The 23,145-nt window shown below is 37.9% G+C and overlaps 1 protein-coding gene across 3 annotated transcripts in view; it reads right to left on the reverse strand.

Annotated features, from left to right (window-relative positions):
• Positions 1-23,145, reverse strand: part of CADM2 (cell adhesion molecule 2) — a 1,001,095-nt gene that overhangs the window by 66,537 nt on the left and 911,413 nt on the right. For 2 of the 3 annotated variants that reach the window (XM_072138535.1, XM_072138534.1), the window contains one exon: positions 5,744-5,848. The exons of the other annotated variant lie outside the window; for it this stretch is intronic. In XM_072138535.1, coding sequence (XP_071994636.1) covers positions 5,744-5,848 — 105 coding nt within the window. The remainder of the gene's footprint in view (positions 1-5,743; positions 5,849-23,145) is intronic. 3 annotated transcript variants of the gene reach the window in all.

The following is a 23,145-nucleotide window of genomic DNA, read 5'->3' on the forward strand; positions in this document are numbered from 1 at the left end:
CCATCTATAAATGCCTGCTTAAACGTCTAGGTTCATATATAAGGCACACTGGATTTTAAGGTGCACCTGATTATAAGGATGAATGACCAGCAGGTGGCAGACCTGTGCACAGTTCAAGGCAGCTGTTGTCTGTAAGTACGGTTCATATAAGTCGCACTGGGATATAAGGCGCACCTTTGATTTCAGAGAAAATCAAAGGATTTTTTGTGCGCCTTATAGTCCGAAAAAAAGGTACCTAGGTCATAGAAAATGCAGGCTCTTGACCTATAAACCCATCACCTAAACCAGCAAATCTCAAACTTATTTTACGTGTCTACGATGTAAATCTAAACCAGCGCTGGAAGGAGCAATAGATGAAACAATTTATGAAGTCAGAAAAAGATGGACTTCCAGCTGGGCCTTGCCTACAGATGATCTCTGCTTTCCCTATGATAAGTTTCTTCTACTTTGAGTATAAACATCACAAATATAGGCATGCCAATGGGATTTACTAGGATGGCAGTTGATGTAAAAATGCATTTCAGAAGTTTTTAATGGACTGAACCATATGAAAGAAATCAGATTGATGCTACTACTGGGAATCAGTATATTTATAGCTATCTTTAAAGCCACATTAAGTGAACTTTATAAACTTGTGTTTTGTAGCCATGCTCTGCACCATACCATACATTTACTTAGAGCGGACATAACAGATATCCGCAGATCTCATAACATTCTTAGTACTCTTCTCTTCCACTTCATAGAAAATATTAACCTGAATGAGGTTAACTACTATTAACATTACCATAGAAACATTTCCATAGTTTCTACGATCAATCATCGACTTAACTCTTTCTAATAGGCTACTGTATTAGTGATTGCGTTGGATAATTTTCAATCGTCACAAAAACTATAAATGTATTTGTAGGTCAAAAACAGGCATGCAACAGCCAAGAAGCAAGTTGAGCCTTTTGCCACAGGATGTTGTATCTTAAGGAATAGAGGGGGCAGAGTCAGGGGCAAAGTTAGCACTTTTTTTTATTTACTGGATAAGTGCGAGGAGCTAAACATGCCATGGAGCGGACTAGACTAGAGGAAGAGCAAATGTGTTTCTCTTTATATCTGATTTCAGCATATAACAATTAATAATTATACAATAATAATATATAATAAAAAAATATGATTATATATTACAATTGAGTTGGTTAGAAGGGGTTTATAGTTCTATAAAGATGTCACAAATAAAGTAGAGCTTGTATAATACTTGTCCGTGTCTCCTATATTACCGTCCTGCACAACTTGCCCAATTGGCAACTATTTGGTAGACTATTCTAGACTTGATCTAAATATTTATATTTCCCTGATTAGAGGGCCTAGCTAAACAGCTTCCAAAAAAGTCATGCTTTTTCAGTCTTTGTTAATTTTACTGTCATGAACTTGAATATTAACATGCTCACTGAGACCTGTCTTCAACCAAATGTTTTCTTTTCATGGCTAGAAAGTCTTGATTAGTGACATCAACAATTTTAAGTTGTTAATCTTATAAAACATGTGTCAATGTGAAGCAGCAGAATTGTAAATTTTGTTTTTAAAATATAGATAGGACATGGAAAGAAATAAAAATCTCCAAAAAGTTTCGAAGCAAGTTTAGCATAAAAATTTTGCAAAAACAATCCCTGCCCGCAAGTGTTATTACATTATTTATCCAAATAATTTCTTCATACCGTATATATTAATTGTTAAACTACTATGCAAAATATCTTCACATTTATCCTCACAGCTTTATTCCACACATTTGGGAACAGGTTTTCATTCGCTATTACAGGTGCAAAATGTGTCAGTTCCATTGAAGCAAGCAATAAAAAATATATTATATTTTGTAAATTAGCAGCTTGGTAAATCATTAATACATTAGCATTCACTGAGATGAGAGAATTGCCTTGAATACACAACTGAATCAAGTCCAATTTTGTGATTTTCACATTAAATCAAACTTTGCAGGTCAATGCACATTTTCAGAATGTATAATCTGACATCATATCTCTCTTATTCTATATTATTATACAGATCATGCATAGTTTTATTTGACTTTTGCAATAATCTTTAAAGGGGTTGTCCACTTTCAGCAAATAGTTTATAGGATAAGTTATAAAACTTTCCAATTTACTTTCTGTATCAATTCCTCATGTTTTTTTTTTAGATATCTGCTTAATGTCTGTCTATAGAAAGATTCTCTCCTGGGTCGCAGGCACACCCGTGGGTCTCCTGTGTCCCCTCTTCCCTGTAGCAGCCTCTCTGAACTGTCCACGATCAACCAGCGGTCTCCTCACTCCGGTTCTAGGGTCCCTGCCACTTACGGCACGTGCTCTAGTGTTCTGAGATTTAAAGGGCCAGCGCGCCGATAATTGGTGCTGGCCGGCTGCTTTTCCTGTGTCCCCTGCCATATCTAGGTGCTTCAAACCTTCGAGAAAGCTTTTCCTTATGCCCCGCTGTTTTGAGAATTCCCATTCTGATCCCGGTTCTGTTCCTGACTCCGCCCCTCTGCTGCCAGCCTGAACTTCTGATCTGCTACTGACTACGATCCTGTGTTGCCTGTTCTGACCTCCTGCCTGTCCCTTTGCAGCAGGCTCTGGTGAAAACCGGGTACCACTTAGACTCCACTCCCAGGTGTTGGCTTAAGTCATCATCCATGGTGGTCCAGTGGGTCAACCATCCCTGGTTCTTGACACCTTCTATGTTTACTTCCAGTGGATAGGAATCTGTCCATGGTCATGTGATGGACATTCAGGTGCACAAGATGTTAGTATCACACGGCTCTGTGATAATAACGGCTCGTGCACAGGCATGTACATTACATGAACGTGGACAGATTTCCATCAACTGAATAGAACATAGAAGCTTCCTATAGAAGGACAACAAGCAGAGATCTTTAAAACAGTGAGGAATTGATACAGATAGTATATTGGAAAATTGTATAACTTTTCCTTACATAAGCGGACAACCCCCCTTAGTTGACATTTTTCACTGGTTTTCTGTGGCCTTTGTTTTGCAATATTACGTTGCAGCCTCTTATCGGCATTACATTAAAACCATCTTTTTTAAAGGGGTGTCCAGTCTCATGTAAATACAGATAAATTGTTGAATATTGAAAAATCTTGGTACTTTCTATCTATACTACTGTGTGTTCAAAATCTTCAATATTATTTTATGCGTCAATGAAAGTATTCCTCGTTTCTATTACAACTGGAGACCAATAATGTCCGTGTCCAGATTCCACAAATAATCATCTAAGATTTGGGATCACATATAGGGCTATTTCACATTGGCGTTATTTTCACATCCCTGGTACAGTGATTTCCATGGATGCCTCACAAAGCCATTGATTTCTATGGGCGTTTTCACATTGGCTTGTATTTTCACTGATCTGTTGTCTGTGGATAAAATTATGAAACATGTCTTATTTGTTTCACTGATGCCGATCAAGTAACGCAATAGAAGTCTATGGATCTGCAAAAAAAAACGGATGCACCATCCATGAGGCTGAAAAATCAGGTGTGATGTTTGCAAAGCTATGTTGAACCTTCAGTTTTTTTGCGGACACGGAGACAAAACGGGTGCATTATGGAGAAAAAAAACCGGAAGAATATCGGAGACACAACAGAGACAAAACCAACGGATGCGCAACTGATGCTACACAACAACGCCAATGTGGAAGTGCCCTAATGGTGATGTGTTTAGGGGCACATATACCCACTAGTCTAACCTTCCAAATGTTTAAGGCTTGGGAGATCCATGGGGCTCACACTTGTGATGTTTTTGGAATATGGTGATTATTTTAGAATAATTTAAAAGAGTTGTGTGACAGGGGGAAAAACCTCACTTAAGCAAGTGCCCCTCCCCTTTGACTGTTTATTGGCTGAATGACATTTTGTGTTTGTCGAAAGGGACAAGTGAGCAAGCACTAGTGTGGAACATATGTAGCATCGTAGGCAGGAACAAGTATTTGTGGAGTTTGACTCTTTTATTTTTCACCAATTTGGAGACCCTTGTTAATAAATTCCCACCACTAGCAAATTCATTTAAACTATGAATTGCAGAAATATCCACTGCTACCAAATTACTTTATGGGCTCCGTTTTCTTGGGATACAATACATTATTTTATCATGAAATTCTAGGAGCACAGTAATTCATACCACACCCACTTATTCCGCTCAAACATATCCATATTACAGAGAAAGCCAAAAACAGGGTATTGCAAAATCATATTTTCTTTCTCATCTTGTCTTACATCTGGAGATATGTTAAAGCAAGAGGAAAGGTACGGAAAGATGAATCTGTATCTCATTCTGCTTATACATGTAATACTGGTTGAGTAAGACTACTTGGGGTAACACTTTTAGTTGAGCCTTGTGCAGCTTTTATATTTGGATGCATAAGTATTTTCTCATTTGGTCTACTCTGACTGCTACTGTATATAATTATGACAATGATGGTAATATATAATAGGCTATAACATGTAAACATATATCAGTATCATCAATATCCACTGCTTACTTTAAGGGGTGGGCCAGGACAAATAAAAACTGTAAAAACGTAAAATATTTTTGCTTTATCCCATAAACAACTTCATACCACCCCATTGCTTGTATGTTGTAGCAAATCCTTTTCTTTAGAGCTTACCAACAGTGCCATGTACAACCCATGGACAGGTATGGCACTAGTTATAGAAGAAAGTCTTTGATAAATGATTAACTAATAGCAGATTGATGGAAAAGTGGTTCCATGATGACATGGGTAATATGTTCATGAAACGCAAGGTGGAAAAAAAGACATATAATAACTATTTAGTATAGTCTATTCTTCTGCAATGTTCATCTGGAGAACACAGATACTGAAAACTGTTTTTCTGGCCTAAAGAAAACTGATTCCTCTTTGACTTATTGGGAAACCCTGGATCAATGCCTCATCTACAGTATTGACACAAAAAAGGAAAGTATGAGGTTGACGCAACTATGTCTTTTGAGAAGAGACTCAAGGTTGGACTTATAATTCCCATGCAGTTGGGTTTCCTCTCTGCACATGGTATCCAGCATTTAAAAAAAAAACATTATAATGTAAGTTGGCTGCCCAAAGAAGTTTTAAGAAAACAATCCCCCCACTAATTTAGGGTGAACTGTGCTGTTCTTTTGCCATAGACTAGCCCTAACTCTAGATAAATCGGGAAGGACCAACTGATCATCTATGGTTATCTAAGTTGTTTAGGCAACATCAGTTCAGAAGATCTCAAGGGAAAGTAGGTTTATGTTCAATTTTAAAATGTCTGATTCTTAGTTTATACTAGTGTTCCTGGTAAGTACTCACTATCCTTATTAAGATGCTCACACCTTATTAAGAACACAAGTACACTTGGCCAAATCCAATAAGTGTGTCAGTAAAATTGGAGCAGTGGCTGCGGTAATTGAAAACTTTGAGATATGTCCTTCAGTTCCATTTCTCTTGGCTTGGCAAGTCCAGATGTGAGTCATAAGATGATAATATTTTCAAGACAATATCATTTTGTTTTACCATCTATTTGTGTCAATATGTGGTAACTCAGTAGTGGCATTGCTTATTGCAGTCCTACAAAAAAAAACAAAATCATGGCTTTCCAGGTAGGTCCAATTTTGACTTTTTTTTCAAAGCCAATTATCTTCAATTATCTCATCTCAGCCATTGACATCGGAAGCAGACTAATGCACTAGGTGTATGGTAGAGCAAACATACCTTTGGTGCCAGAGACGGATGAGGTTGAACGGGGTGTTATGGTAACAGAGGTTTTGACTGTTGCAGTGGTGAAAAGGGGGATGATTGTGGTTGTAAATAAAGGTTCTGGTCAATGGGAAAACATAAAAAGAGACATGAAACATAAAGACAAAATCATAGCATACAAAAATCATAGCAATGGTTAAGCTGGGTAATGTAGACACACGAGACATGCTTAAAGCAAAGTGATCCAGACACTTGGTCTTTTAATAATATTAAATCACTCTCCTTTTAGATGTATTTTCATTATTAAGGAATACTGGAGGTATGGAGAGTGAATTTAATTGACAAGAACCAAGCTTTCATCCATGCCATGTTCAGTGGATTGTGCAGCGGAGGGTCAAATGTGGATAAAACACATGCTGGGTAGAAATGGGAGACAAACAAGCGAGTAATAACATGCTAAGAAGATGGAAATCACATGTTAAAGTGATTATGTCACCTGCAGGGCCTTCACTCGCTCTATATCAGTAAAAAAAACTAATAATAAGTAAATTACTGAACTCATAAGTCATTACATAGCTACCACACAAGCCCATGGTTAGCTCTTATTACAAAGACCCTTTCACTGAGGAGGCACCGAAAAAGTTTGATAATTGACTATTATATCTAATCTGATGTCTGTTAGATGAAGGATGCAAGTTAGTATCCGCAAATGAGCAAACAGAAGATGTAAAATTTAATAAATAGCATTTTTTCAGTATGATTTGGATCACATTTCAATGTACAGTCTCTATTTTTTCTTAAGACTTTCAAGATCTCTCCAAGTATTAACAGAGATTTTTTTATTCAATTTTTGTGGTTAGGAATCATGTTATATAATGTTAGTCATGTTATAAGTGCACAGGCACACTGGGGGAAGCATTTATTAGTTCTTTTATGCCAGTTTTTGATGTAGAAGCACAGAAATAATAATATTTTCTTGCACACTGCAAGAAATTGCAATTATTTTTGTGGCTATGCCTCTTCCAGGCCATGTGGGCGTTGAGGTGCACGACCTCTGGGGAAGTGGGCCAGCATAGGCAATACCTGTAGCTGTGTACTTTCTAAATACCTGCAAATGTTCATTTGCAGGTTGCTAAAGAAAATTATGCCAGGTCTGATCTGGTGTAGGTTCGCCCACCAGCGGGATAGCCAGACGCATGGCAGATGCCAGGGCATTTCCTTCACCACACACTGATGCAGGAGCATAGGAGCGTATGATACATTCCCTCCATGTTTTTTTTTTTCAAGACAGTGCAGTTTGCCTGTGTAGTGTACAGAGGGCACCAGACTCAGGATTTTTGGCGCCCGTTCATCAAAAATCTGGAGGCCCCATCACTGCTCAAACAGAGTGCACAAACTTTTTTTGTTGCACATGGGGCGTGTGACACACTTCTGTCCGACTCGGCATGATAAATGTGGTGCCCAGTCCGACTGTGCAACAGAACGCCCCTTCATGTGCAGAAATTTGTGTTGCATCGGGTATAATGCATATGAGTCACAGACACTTTTCAAATACACATGCAAGCAGTTTGCATGAGAAGCAACGAGCAAAGTCCGTCAGAAAACTGGCGCAAGCACCTTACTAAATGTGGGTCAGTATATTGAGCCATGGACCTAAATCACAATATCAGGACAGATTTATATCCACTAAACATAAGAAATAATCTAACAGAGATTTGTACATAAGAACCCTACAAAAATATATTACAATAACTGCACAAATGATCATTATCCTAGGAGAAGCCAAAATTGATGCAAGTCGTAAACGGTTTATTCCAATAGGCAATGTAAAAAGATATAAATATAGAATAAGATGTAGACGATAAAGTAACCAGATAGGCTTAGAAACTTTTCATATAAATCAAAACTTTTTGAAAACCTTGGGCTTAACAATAAAATTCAGACAACATTTCCATCCAGAGGTTCTATGAACTGGAAGTCTTAAAACCCACAATATTAGGACACATTCATATCTAATGATTTATTTTATGGGCACTCAAATATTATAGAGTAATTTTGGGATAGACTAAATCCTCAGTCGTAATCTCTTTTATCTAAGTTTTCTTTGTCAGTAGTAGAACTACTGATATTCACAAAAATTAGGTATTAAGTCATTTCAAAGGGCTGACAGACACTCCCCTCCAGATAATCACCAATTATGGGGAACACTTCAAGATTCTGTGCAATTAGTTCAGGTGAATGTGCATTTGGGTTTCTGTACTTTTCATAGAAAAGATTGTGAGAAATGGATTTGTTGGCGAGAAGGCACCACTAACATAAGGACCTCCAAAAGATGTATTCATCCTTAAAGAAAGTCTACCAGCTTCCAAACACCCCCAAAAATAAAAAAGGATTAAGGTTATATGCTGCCTAGACATATGACTCACGTTCCTGAATGCCCTGTCACTTTATAGAAGATTCAATTTTAATGTTTATGCAAATTAGTTTATCGGTGCACTGGGTGTGGCTATGACCATCTCTGTTTTTTGCTTGCTTTTATTTATCGGAAGATGTTAATCGGTGTGTAGAGGGCAGAACTGGGAGATTCTAGACTGCATATAATTAATAGAAACAAAAACAACAGACGGGGGGTAATTCCCAGGATGCACTTATAAAGTGTAAATAGCCCTGATTTTATTTGTAGGGAGAATTGAGAGATCGGAGACTGCAGTAAACTTGGAATTTGAAAGAGACCTATTGAATATAGCATCGAAACTTTGATGAGTTGCAATTCACATAGGGGGAGTTATCCAGGCATCAAAAAGCCAAGAATTGTAACTTTTCCCACCTTATGCCAATTCCTTTTGAAGTGGGCACGGAGAGGTGTATAGTAGGCCTTGTCTTGGCCCTACACCTGGGCACTAGCGATAGCCCTGGCATATGCTATAGCCATTCCTTGCAAAGGTTATAGCGCAATTCTATGTTAGACCTGGGCTAGCGTAGAGTTATCTGGCTGAATGGTCATGTACTGCGGATATACTGAGAGGTCGGAGCCTCTGGTACGACCTGAGAGGCAAGGTAAACATAAAGTATTTGGCATTGTGACATATTATTACAAAACTATATTGTCTAGAAAAGCTATTAATCACCAGGAAAATATATTTTGACATGTCTGGCCAAAATGAAAGGTTTGGCAGGAAATATCTGTGATATGATGATGCAAGATTTACCATGTTTCCTATAGGATGATTGGACAATTGGCTAAAAAGATTTTCGAATCCAACCAGAAAGTAATGCATCTTATTTTACTTGATATGACCTACTTCTATGATCTTTACCTGGAATGAACTGTCTGAGAAAACAATTCCTAAATTCCCTATGAATAGTGTGAATACTAAAGGATAAAATGTATCCGGCTTTCTCGTAATTATCATTTTGTTCAACATGTCTTTTGTTTGGCTGATAATCTGTTATTTACATTTCCCATTGAGTTCTCAGCTGGATATAAACTGCTGTGATACTTAGAAATGTGATTGTGCCGGGCATATGACTAGTCTGTGCTATTACTGACCACTCTACAATTACATCCTCATTGTTACATGTCAGATCATCAACAAATAACCACAATATTTTAGGCAAAAAGTTATTCAAATAAACCCACATAATATCCTCCCCATTAGAACATGCAGTTCATTGTTGTAATGGGCTATTAGAATCCATATTTTCAAGTAAATGATAAAATCTTTTATAGAAAATTTTCTTCTGATAGATTGTAAATCTAAAGGATTCTTATATGTCCATAAGGTAGCAGATAGACAGGTGGGGGAACGGACAATGTGGTCCAAACATTTATGCTGCTGCTTAATTTTCCTTCAAAGGACTATCAATAAAAGCAATAAAGTTTACCATTTGGGTACTCGTTGGAAGTTCCATAAGGCTGAATGCACCTGCACAATCATTATTACTACTTCTAAGATGTCGTCAGTACAGGATGTGAAACAGATAGTGACCCCCAACACTAAACTCCCTTAACTGACCCTGCCTATATGATGAACAACCTGAAAGATGTTCCCCAGCTGGTGACACTCCATATATTTGGTGAAGTGAAGGGGAAAGGAGTACAAGAGACAGCCAGCCAAATTAAGTTCCTATATTGTATGTTAAGATCTAAATCACAAGCTAAGAGATAATCCAAGACCATGCCAAAGGTCACAACAGAAAGAATACATCAAAGTCCAAATCAGCAGTCCAAGCAATAGTCAGAAACAACCAAAAGGTTGAAAAAAAAAATCAATCCAGCTGGCAAAACTCATGCAAACTCATTAAGTCACTATGGAGAAATGGGGGACTTAAGATCCCTGAAATCAGTGGGAGTTACAGTGGTCGCACCCTGAAAGATCAGAGGATTCGGAAAATTCTTTTTGGATCGGTAGTAAATGTGATGAAAATGAATCCATCAACTTTAAGATGTTTGGTAGTTAAAAAAGAGATTCCTGGCATTCTATAGTTGGCTGGAAACCAAAACACTTCCTTCTTTGGCTATGCCGACTTCCTAGCACAATATACAAACAGTATTTACAACTTTTATTTATTTCAGTGTCCCAGTGAATATGTTGTGTATACCAAATAAGCATAAAGACTCACCCTGATTATATATATTTTCATTACATTTCAGCATCACTACGAGTAGAACACAGTCTGCAATCTCCTAGCCATGAGCGAGGATGGCCGCCACGGGGCTAGGTTGTTACTAGGCAGCATGTCTCTCCACATGGCTGCCTTTCTGTTCCTTTCTCTCTTGCCGTGCTTTTGTCTGTTTATCTTTTTGAGTGAAACAGCTTACAAAAGAAGATGCTCAAAAGCAGTACAGCAGAAGAATGAAAGTGTCAGCATGAAATACAATCCATTACAGATCACCAGGTGTAATTCCATTTGGAACGAAAGATCATTTTTAGAGCATGCTACTGTTAACCCTTGTTCGTGTTTTCTTTTTTTCGTATTTAATGCATCACAGGCTTGAAGGCTTGAATTGGAGGTGCTCCTGTGAACAGCGAGTGCTGAACACAATAAATCTGCACCAAAACATTGGAGTTTAGAAAAATGGTGAAAATCCACACGCGATTATTACTGTTGCCTTCGCTTTTGTTACTCGATTTTGTGGGACTTTAAAATGGACATAATGCGAAAATGTTGCTAGAAACAAACCATTTGTATTAGTTTATTTAGTGACCACCTTAAACGGAGTCTCCATGATTAAAAAAACGATGGAGCTCTACTGGTCACCAAAATGAAAAGGCTGAGTTTCCCTTGCATTGAACTAGAGAGGTTAATGTGTCTGTATGAATAGGTTGAAACACCACAGCCCCTTCAATATGCTGATCAGTAGGGGTCTCAGAGCTTGAACAGACTCTGGTCAATCACCTATCCTTCTTACTATGGAACAGAACTCCTTTAAAATAAAAAATAGTCAAAGTGATAGTTATCTTTATCCTGGTAACTGAGGTGTTGCAGGTAAGAAGTATTTGGTTCTTAGTTTTTTTTTGGTCGTAAGTTTCTCGTAATGACTGACTCCCCTGTCCCCATTTAGAAGATATTGTAATTGATTTATCAATGCTTTGATACAGTTTTTTGGCATAAAACCCTGAAAAGGGCACAATTTCTGGTTATTCCACCAAGTAGGAATGGAGGAATGTGAAGGGTTCGTGTCTGGTAGCAGATTGGGCAATGGAATGTTGATGACTTCTTTTTAACCTTAGAAATTTTATACAATGATTATATACATTTTAATGACATGTTATGATTATGCAGCCTGAAAGGTGTCATCATGCAAGATTAGAGGATTTTACCTCTATATTCCTTTACCGTGATCCACACATAAAAAGAAGTCCACCTTGCTATGGACAGAATCAGGACAGGATTTCATTTCTTTTACAGTGGCAGGACGGCGTATAATCCATTTATTTTCTTGGTGCATTGCTATGTGAGATCTCACAGCACAGTTCCTTCCCTCATCTCTGTGTAAGAGCAGTAGCAGTTTTTTGGTTAAAAATGAAATCAGAGAAGAGGGGCTGGAGAGCAATGTAATTTAGAGATCAAAGAATATAGCAGTGTGAGAAGACTAAAATAATTATCCAAGTCCAGGACTATACAAACATTTTTCACAGTCCTGCTGCTACTAACAACATAAACAAATGTTTGATGTGGTAGCTCCACAGGTCTAATATCTACCAATTCCTTACCGGAAAAGTGTGGATTAGCGCAAAATAGCTGTCGCCTCGGTTTGGGCATCCTGCACCACTCCCTCCTTTAAATGCCCTGTGTTTTCTATATGAATATGTAATTAGAATAAGAATCTTTTCACTGAAGGTTGGTGAGTACTGTCCATTTCTTGTATATTCCCAAGTTAATATCATTTAATACCTGGAGCTTTGTATACTCCAATCTGCTGGTAAACTCCCTATAAGACCTCAGAAACATTTAAAGACAAGAAACGTAAAAGAAAGAATCTGTTATTGTTTACAGTGCAAACATAAAGTCTACTTTGCCTCAAAATTATCAAATTTTCAGCAGATTGTATCTTTGGATTAAAATATGATAGTGGGCAGATTTGCCACATATTTGCCCACTATCTAAGGGAATTGATTTGTTAAAAATATGGTCAAATTCTCAAACCAGCTCTTAGGCAAGTTCCTTCCCTGCTGCTCAGAACATATACAACTCTGACTTTGCTTGCTATGTATTTATTTAAAGTTTTCAGATATCCAATTAGCAATATTTCCATTATCTAGCACCATGGGGCTAGATCTATTGAAGGTGCTGTTAAGCTTTGGAAAAATATTATTAAAAAACATGTTGTACATAGCATTGGACTCATCCTCATTTACTTAATTTGCACTTAACTGCAAGATCAGACACTGATCATGATAACAAGGGTTATATTGCACCCCACGAATTAATAAAACAATTAATAAAAATAAAATATGTTAGTTTAAATTATTAAGAGTTAAAATGGATATCCATTCTGGTGAGTATTTGGGGTCCTAGTAGATGCCCCTAAGCCAACTTCTCTCTTGGGGATAACTTTAAATTGGTTGGCCACTTTGTTTCAAGTTTTCTGTATTGTGTGGGGGACAAGATATTAAATGGTCTGCACTGCTTTCTTGAATTATTAAGGAAAGCCCCTGGTTCATAAAATGTCTTTTACAGGCATTCTGACTATAAAATGGCAGGCAATGGATCCACCGAACTGTCCATGACCAATCCATCTTCTAGGACCTTATTATAGTGTTCATGAATAAAAGCTTAACGAGGTTTTCCCAAAAAGCAAGTTGGGCCCTATCCCACGGATCACAAGAATGGGGGTCAATGTACCCTTGGTGCACCCCTCATCAGCAATCTCCATTAGCTTTATAGAGATGAAGAGTGCAGCCAGCTGCTTCAGTCATCTTGGGAGCTGACAAGGGCGTTCCCTCGTTCTCATGATCTGTGGGGGTCCCATCCCTGAGATCCCCACAAATCAGCAAGTTGGGCTAACTTGCTTCATGGGAAAACCTCTTTAAGGTCCTATAAGGTAGATTGGTCATGGACAGTTAGAAATCACATGATGTTCCACCGCTGGCTACTTTATAAAAGACATAGGTGTAAAAGACATTTATGAACAAGTGGGCTTTACTTGATATGTCAAGAAAGTGGTGCAGAACTTTCAATACAAGTATATTGGTAAATGACCTAATATCCAGCCACCAGACACTTACAAACTACAAAAAACATTAAGTAAAGTGACCAACCCTTCTAATAAGTTATTCCCAGAAAGTACCAGTTTCTACACCTTCAATACTACAGTTACATAAGTCTGATTGCCTCCAAGACAAAGTTCCAAGGAAAAAATGTACATCTGAGACTGGTCAATGAAAAAGTCATTTAACATAAGGAGAATAATACAAACAGAAAGAAGGATGAAAGTTGCTCGGAAGCATCAAGTAGAGAATCCATTCTTCACAGCTCAGTCCTCTGGTAATTTACATGTGACGATGTTCAGTAGATGTAACATCAGTTCAGCATGGAGTGTTCCTTTAAGAATGGTAGGAAAATAATACCAATCATAACAAATATCTATAAAATATTTGAGAACGAGTGAACGAGATAACCAATCCCTTTTACATCCAAACATCCCAAATGCTGTTCACTACAGTAGTTCTTATTTTTTTGTTATTGTCTTAGATTTCTGTGCCCATAATAAAAAGTTATTGCTGCAATGTAGCACACAAAATAAACTTTACTTAAGAACTGACCAGAACTAGAAAAAAAATTACAAAATATATTTGGCTTTAAAAAAAATTCAATGGGCAGCCCAACGCTTTAACCGGGCAGTGAGTCACCACAGAACATAAGCCGTAGGAGGCTGATGTATATCTGTAGCATCTACGCCAGTCAATTAGAAGGTGGTGGAGGACAAGGGCCCGTCTCCTCTTAAATGATATGAATGTATTTCCAGTGAAGAACAATCCCTGGTATTGTGCTGTTGCCGTAATCTCTGACTTTGCGAACACCTTCCTGTTTCGGAGAGTGTTTTCTTGACATTTATTATTAACAATAAAAGCCAAGACAAATGGAAGTAGCTGCCGTATTGATTCTGCAAATGCAGCGCAGAGAATTCTAACAGTTTGATCTCTTCCACTCCACCAAAAATACATAAGCTCTTTTACAGAACCCCTCCCCCCGCCACCATGCCTCCCCCTCCATCAATGAAAGATGGAAATAATATTGCTGACTGTTTTGACGGCAGAGGAAAGTAACAGTTACAGGCGGATTGTGATCATTCTGCTCATATCTGTATCGATTTCAACTATCATCTGTGCTGCTACATAAAAAGTATATTGCCTTTCATCTCTCACATGCACCTGAAAAGAAGGGATCAGCGATAACCTTGTCCTCGGAGGAATTCCATGCTTATATTTGTCAATTAAGGATCAAACAATACGCATTGTAGTTTCTGTTAGCTCCACGCTTTTCATTTGTCTAAACTAACAGAATGTTCTGGAATGTGAGTAGAAGGCGGACCCTCCGTGTATAATTTATTAGCCGTTCTGAATAAAATCAACACAAAACAAGGAGCTCAAACAAATAATCAAAGAGAAGTTCGGAAGCCGGCGCACCATCACTCTGTTAATGTTTCATGCCCTATAATGTAACAGATATATTATTTATTGAACTTGTGAATGTTGTGCTTTGATTGAGTTTTGGTTGTTTTGTTGTTACAACCTGTAGATGCCCTTTGTCTCTGTGATATTGAACAAAGAAGTAGCTTGCAGCTACAAAAGTTATTGGTGAGCTGTAGACTATTGAAAGTGGGTGCATCAATAGAATAATGTGCCAATATTGGTTGACAGCCGGGGCACCAACTGTGGATTGCTGCATACATTTCGTCAATCTGTCTTTACCCTTGTTCCAACAACGCCTATTGTTTTTCTGCCAGTTGGCAATGTTGTAGGCTAAGCTCCACAGGTAAAACTAAATATTGTTAAAGGTTGTCAAATCAGGCATTGATTTATAGTAGATTCTTCCTATAGCTAACACTAGCGAGACAACTTTCTTCCTCTTTAAGGAACAAACAGAATTTTGATTTGCTGCACCATGTTTTAAAAAATATAGCTCCAACTGCTTTGTGGATAGAAGGGAATTCCAGCACCGAAAGTCAAACTATCATTTTGTATGGTATAATATAGCTTTCCAGCATTTTTTAACAGTGACATGTCCTTTTATATAAATGCTAATGAGGTTCTCTTTGTGCAGCAGGGGTGGGGTTACTATGTTTTTCTTTTTATGCTTCCCATCACTGCTTCTTTACTCAGTGACTAACATCTTGTGCAAGTCCTATGCTCCCTGTAAACTCTGTTCCTGCCTACTTGCTTGTCCTGCAGTTAATTTTATGCTACAACTGGTTGACGTTCCCTACTCCCTGGGTATGTGCACAGAACTGTAGACAGACAAACAAATAGACACAAGATAGAAAACTAAGTAAAAGTCAGAAAAAAACAGATCAAACTTAAGATGACAGCAAGGTACAAAATCATGAGGCAGAGGAATTATCTAAGTACAAGCAAAGGTCAGTACAACAGCAAAGAACAACAGAGAGTAAAAAATTACAACTAGCAAGACAACTTGTCTAACAAGTACTAAATGAAGTCACTGTTGAGTTTAAATTCCACCCCAGAAATATGTCACTCCAAGTGAACGTGAGATGCAGCAAGATCTTAAAATATACACCTGGATGTATATCTGCTCATCCAACAGATCTAAACCTTTAGATGGAAGCTTAAATAGTTATAACAATGGTGCGCCTGTAGGCATAGTCATATTCATATGGATAACTTGTGGTTGACCATTTCTGTAAATTCTAAGGTCCCACTGTTCAACCTCCAGCTGACCTATTTTATTTAAAGAGGACAAGAGTTTATAGTTGGAAAATTGATTAAAGTTAATTTGAATTAATACTGTTATTGTTTTTTTTTGCATTTATATTAGAAACATATCATTTATGATTTTAGACAAATTTATAAATATAACATTTTTACAAATATAAGTTTTTACTAAAAAGTTAAAAAATATAAATACTTTATACAGCCCCATTACATCTTTGTACATACAGGAGTTTGATCCTGATGACGGGCGACCTCTGTATGCTTTTAGCAAATAAAACTAGCCACCTGGTAATATATATTTTTTTTTTCTATAATGCTTGTTCATTAGTGGTTTTAAGGTTTATTTATGGCAAAGAACACACAAAAATAAAACATCTGAAAAGATGAGATGTCCCTCTTCTTAAGCATGCTGGTCACTCTGATATGCTGCTATGTTGCTGGTTGGTAAGTGGTGCTCATCCTCGTGGGAATAAGGACTCAAGAGCTTGTTTATGTGCACTTATTACACCGGCTCGGGCTCCTTGTGATTAGTAAATACTGAGACAACACAAAGGATTCTGATAATGGATACAAGCAAAGTTACATTTAGCAGCCACTTCACCATGCAGGACAGCAAGAAGAAAAATGTTTTGTGATATAACATAGTTTTATCAGTCTTCACATTCTACAAGGTAGGAAAGATTGACTAGTACTAGACTTGGAATGAGACAATGTGCGACCAATGAAAAGGACTGTGTTTCATAATTCTTAGCAGTGTATGTTTAATTCTGCACTAAGAATCTTCAGCAATAAGTAACAAGCTGCATATTCCTGTCCCGTAGCGCAAAACAGATCATGCTACAAAATTTTTACATTTTTAACTTGTCATGGTTTTGCTCCTTTCGATTAAGCCCACAAACATTTTGGAGCATCTATGTTTTTAGAACTTCGTACAATGTCATTTATTTGTTATAGAAATCTATGTATGAATTGACAACTGGGTAGTAACCATAGCTGTTCACAGCCATAGTTGTGGCTTTTATCCGCCTGTACATATTGCAGCCAGATCACGGCCATAATAGAAGTCTATGGCACGCGAGTACGGCACGGTGAGCTCATGGACACAGATGTATCAAAGCCCCTGCACCAATTTTCTGTCTGACTTTCTGACTTTCTATCTGCACATTCATTTCAGTGCAATCTGCTTCCAAATGTATTTAAGAAGTGTCCGTGACACATTTATCAAAGGGGCGTTTCCTTATGCGGTCAGACCATGCGCCACATTTATCATGCAGTCTCTGACAGAATTGTGCCACATGCCCCATGTTATAGGTGCACCAAAAAAGTTAATTCGTGAAAATTCATGAAGGACGTGCAACACATTCCATGAATCTGTCACACACTGCACCCTGTATAGGTAAACTACACAAAGTACAGTTCATTTTTCCTAAATGTGGGCCATGGTGTCTTTCCATGGAGAGGGGTGATTGGGGTGAATAAGGCCTTAAGCTACATGTACATAGCACATAGTTGTATAAGGGATGTAAATAATAGATCCATTGCACATTACTCCATATGTGTCCTGTTTTTCTTCTGTTTCTTCCCCGTATGGACACAAATGTGGGGAGGAGGGATTTATTGTGCATTGGTATATGATAAAGGCCACAACATGAAAACTTAGGTCATTTGTAATATCCGTCAAGTGGTGTCACCAGGTGTGACCTGGCATAGTTTTACGTAAATACCAGCACACAAATGTTCACAGGTTTTTAGAAGGTTATTATTATTATTAATCTAATGAATACTGGCGCATGATCTTCATTAATCTGGCGCACCCTGAACTGCTCGGTAATTGTGCATCAACTTTTTTTGGGGGAACTTTAAACATAGTACATGAGATCAATGAGTCCCAGTAATAAATGGGGTGCACGGTCTGAATCGACACCGGAATGCCCCTTTAGGTGCAGAATTTTGTGGCACAGCTGAAAGCAACAGTACATCCGCGATACAATACACTTTATAAATACATGTGCCACCAGTGCAAAGTCAGACAGAAAACTGGCGCAAACACTTTAATAAATGTGGGCCAGTCTGTATGTTATGTATGTAGCCTTTCAAGGTGAATCAAAACTGACAGTGGCAGATAGTGCAAAGATACAACAAGTGGTGAAACCCAGTCATCAAGGTAGAGCACTGAGAAAATATTCTCCAAAATCCTTATGTCATAGGAAATTCCACAAAATCTCTGTACTGCCTCAAGATATGGATTAAGAGTCCCTGTGGGCCACTGATCTTCTATAATGTTGTTCTTTATATGATTATGTTGGGAATGTTTTATGCACACATTAATATTTCATCATCATAAGCAGGTCTACTTATGATCCCACTGACTTATAGATATATTTGGGAAATAGGTATGAATCAGATTGATTTTTCCTAATGCCTATATACCGGAAGTATATTAGAAAGTCTCTGATTCACTGAAAGTTTTTTAGGGGAAAAACATCTGGCTGTGAGGGTGGAAACATCCATATATGAGCTAAACGCTTTCTTTGGCAATTAAACAGACAGTGACCACTTCAGCAGTCAAAGCCAATGATCCATGGGGTGGGATCTATCTGGACAGCCGATTTAACATGTTATTCCCTTTGGTAACAATTTTTCTATTTTCAATCTCCGAATCGTGGGTAAACCTAACACGTTACATTGATTATGAGCATCATCTGCATCACATAGCCATATTCTAAAAATGCATCAGGTTTTTTTTCTTCACTATCCTCCAAGGAGAACCAGCTTCGAGGTCCATTTGTTAACAATTTACTCTATGACTGATGAACAGCCACCTACGAAGTTTTAGCTCTGCGTCTCACACTGAGACCAAGATGGCACAACATGGTTTAGGTTCGTTAGGCAACGCTCTTCATAGGGACCTTGGCACAGCTGCAGATCTGAACTTGATAAATAATTCATAGTTAACTTTCCAACTTTCAAATGAGACGATTCAGATTGAATATGTGACCTGCAATATTATGTTTCTAGCAGGATATTAATAGGAAATACAAACTGATGCCGTCCGCCGGTGGTTACCGCAGCATGTCACCTCTGCATTAGTGCAAATGAACATTTATCTGAGCTGTTGAGTCTAAAAGGAGGTGATCTGAAAATAAATTGTAGAATAGGCTTCTCTTTACTTGCTGAGACATTTATCAATGTCTTTCCATTCTCCTTCACGCTAAAGCAGCATCAGATTTATAAAATTAAAAGGGGGGGGGGGCATCCAACTTCATGCAAAGGTAAATCTAAGCCTCCTATTTTCCACCCGCATTACGCATTTTGAGTAGTGGTCGGAATTTACAATTACTTTCGAGCAGTAATATGGAATATGTAGCCATAAAACATTCACTGATCCAATGACTTTCAGTCCCACAAGTTGTACATTACCCGAGACAATTAGACAGATTTCCCTTTCTCTGATGTACACATACACAGCTGTGCTCTGAAACAATAGTGTCGCGCTATAAAGCTTCCCCACACTGTCAGTCCATTGTAACTCCTGCTACTGTTTAGTGTTATCGTAACTTCCACGGCTGCTTGGAATTAATAAGTAGCTTCACTCTTCCTCCCAGATATTCCTCTTGAATTATAAATAGCGACTCTTAGAGAACAGATACAGGGGATTTTTAAGAGGGATAAAAAGATCAAATCACAAAGCAAAGCAAATTTTATACTTGGTTTCCCCAAACAGATGTAGCAGAGCTGAGGCTGCCAAACTAGAAGGATCAAATTAAATAGGACCTGAGCATGAGAGAATGGTTAAACAGTACTTTTGTAGATTTTATAGGTTAATGTTAAGGAGTTTATAGATATAAGACATAGGAACAGTCCAGTATATAACAGTATAGGGACAAAATGCTGATATTTAAGAATAGTTTAAATGGAAACTGTCAGTTAAACTAACCTAACTAACTAACCTAACTTAACATATCTGTAAAAACAGCAATTATTCAGCAGTACAACTATCCCTATATTGTTCCTCCCCATACCTGTAAAGTTCTGAAATCTGTTTGTGATGTTGACTCACCATCTACGCAAATTCATGTTCATCCAGTTTAGCCAAGCCTCCAGCTTCCTGATTGGCATGGGGCATGCTTTCTCTTTATCTGAGACACCTTGCCTTTGATATATCAATCTACCTTCAGTAATGAGAGAGAAGCTGGCTGTGTGTGACTCACTGAAATGAAATCAGCTCCCTCATTCCCTCTTCCCTAAGGAATCCCCTTAATCAAGTCACCCAAAGACAGCATCTCCCTAATTTATGAGGGAGGGGGGAGTGAGGCAGATCAGGTGAGTGTGACTAGGTTGAAGACAAAGGAAAGACAATGATCAAAACCCCTTGCTTACCAGAAGTGGATTATAATATAGGGAATATCCAAGGGCTCAAGGCTTCTAGGGGGCCTATAGCCATGGATGAAGGATCTTCATCCATGAAATCCTCATATATAATGGATGTGGACAGATGCGGACAAAAAAAATGGAAGCAAAACGGAAACAAAAACTCAATTGACATGCCACGGACAAGTCAGTGTGAATCTGCCCTTACACAGACTCACGCTATATTTTGAAGTCTACAGCTTCCCTTTCATGTTGCATTTACTTTGCATTTTGAGATGCAATTCAAAGGCTTTGGGGAGGAACTTGGTCTGATTTCAGTAAGAATGTGTTTATGGAAACATCTTAACGCAAACATAATGTTAACATCATTCTAACACAATATTAAACCAATGCAATCAGGTCAGTCTTTTAAAATGCAACGTAAATATAATGTGTGAACGCAGCCTTAAAGGGGTTGTCCAAAGGGAATCACAGTTTTTTTTACTAAACCAACACCACGTCATGGGTTGAATCTTCTACTGTAGCTTAAAGTCTGAAATAAACACCTGTGGCCAAGGACTGTCATGTCCTCTTTAACAGACCAAACTTAATGCCAGGGCATTAAGCGATGTATTTGGCACTGTAATCGAACTGTCCAATGGTAATAGCAATCTCATAGACCGACCATGGCCACATGTTTTAGCCCCTAAGGTTGTTTGGTTTTAGCCCCTAAGGTTGCAATACCAAACACAACCTGTAGACAGGTCTAGCGCTATTTTTGGAGGAACCCATTTATTTCAAGCATTTACAGGCATTATGCACCTAGGAAAACCCGATGTAGCAGTACACAAAATATAACAGACAAGTGACATACATATTCTTCATTAAAGGGCTTGTCTATTGACCTGATCTTTTAAGCTTTGGGCTTATTATTCGTGTTTTAATAATTGTCTATTCTGCACATTAGTAAATATATTGTAAAAAGTTTAAAAAATAAATAAGTGACCTATGAAATCACAGAGTAAATTCTTGTATTATTAGAGAAGGGTAACACTTTAACTCTGCAGTGTGTGCATTAATGTCTTTAATCTTCTCCAGCTTTATGTATTCACACCGTAAGTAATAAAGATTGCAGCAATATGGAGGAAGTGCATTACTAGTGGTAAATCCCATCCTTTGGGGCACCTGCTGGCATCATATTAAACTAATAGCTTTAAAATCCTTCATCCTGGAGGGTGTTTATATCTTTATGAAAATTTTATGAAGTTAATGTAGAAAGATTGGTGAAATAATAGCTTGCAGGGTCTGTAACTTAGCTACAAGGATATCCACATATTGCATAGCAAATATTACGGTAGCCTATTCCTAAAAACAAACATCTCTCTTATAAGTATTAAAGAGGTTGTCAGGGATTTATATGCTGTGAAAACAAACAAAGGACTGAATACTTACCTTTACCCTCCATTACAGTTTATTGTGCCTCCTCCCTGGCATACAAGGGCTCATCGGTAACATGGTTCACCATCGGGAACACTCTATAATCTAAAACTGGCCACAACTGTCAATGTGGGATCATCACAAAGCCTTTGTATACCAACTGAGGCAAGTGGTTATGGGAGGATCCACAATGGAGTGGAAAAGAAAGGTGAGTATTCGGTCTTTTGTTTATTTCTAATTTACAGCACCTTAGGCCACTACTAATACTAGTATAATGGCAGCCGGTGCCCTAGTGGATGGGGTGAACCACTTGTAATACAGTTCCTCCATATTGCTGCAATATTTACTACTTATGGTGTTGATACATAAAGCTAAATAAAGTGCCCCACATGCTGCTGGTGTTACTTGTTGTGATTTAGGCTCTGGTAGACCCCCTTTAAATTTAAGGACAGTTCAATATTCAACTTATATGACCAAAGCTATAAATTATGTAACATGAGTAAAGTGAGGTCATCAAATAGCAGATTGGAGGGATGGGACTCCCAGTACCACTATAGTAACCATCTATGTAATGTAGCATCTAGAAGTAAAGTGCTGTTCATTGCTTACTGGTGATGTATGAATACTACAACTTTCTCCCAGTGTCTTCCTGTGTGTTACTTTGTAGCAGATTGCTAGGACATCATTGGTCAATGAGAAAACAATATTTCCCATGTAAATGGGGTAAAGGTATCCATGGGAGCCCAATGCTCTATTTACTTAATTACATTCACCCAATGGATGAATTGTAACATCAATCTCTAAAATATTCACATTTTAGTCAAGCTTCTTATAAAATATAAAATAGTACTATAGTATAAAATAGTACAAAACTGAAACACAGAGACATTGTAATATGCTAAGATAAAAAAATACAACATTTTTTAATGATTCAAAAATAATACACCATTAACACCGGTACATACATATAGTGGGGGTGATCTATCACCACCTTCTCTGGTTTCATGTACTACATTTTGAGATTTATTTGTCTCAGTTGAGACTGGGAAAAATAAGTCTCTACTGGGATAAATATGTGACAAATAAGTCTCAACTGGGACAAATATGTCTCAACTGGGACAAACAAGTCTCAATGCCCAACCAAGACAAAAAAGTCGTAATTGGGGTAAATAAGTCTGAATTGGGGCAAACAAGTCTCAACTGGGACAAATCATAACTCTTGTACTCATA

This window comes from Engystomops pustulosus, chromosome 2, assembly GCF_040894005.1.
Source record: "Engystomops pustulosus chromosome 2, aEngPut4.maternal, whole genome shotgun sequence".
Classification (NCBI taxonomy): domain Eukaryota; kingdom Metazoa; phylum Chordata; class Amphibia; order Anura; family Leptodactylidae; genus Engystomops; species Engystomops pustulosus.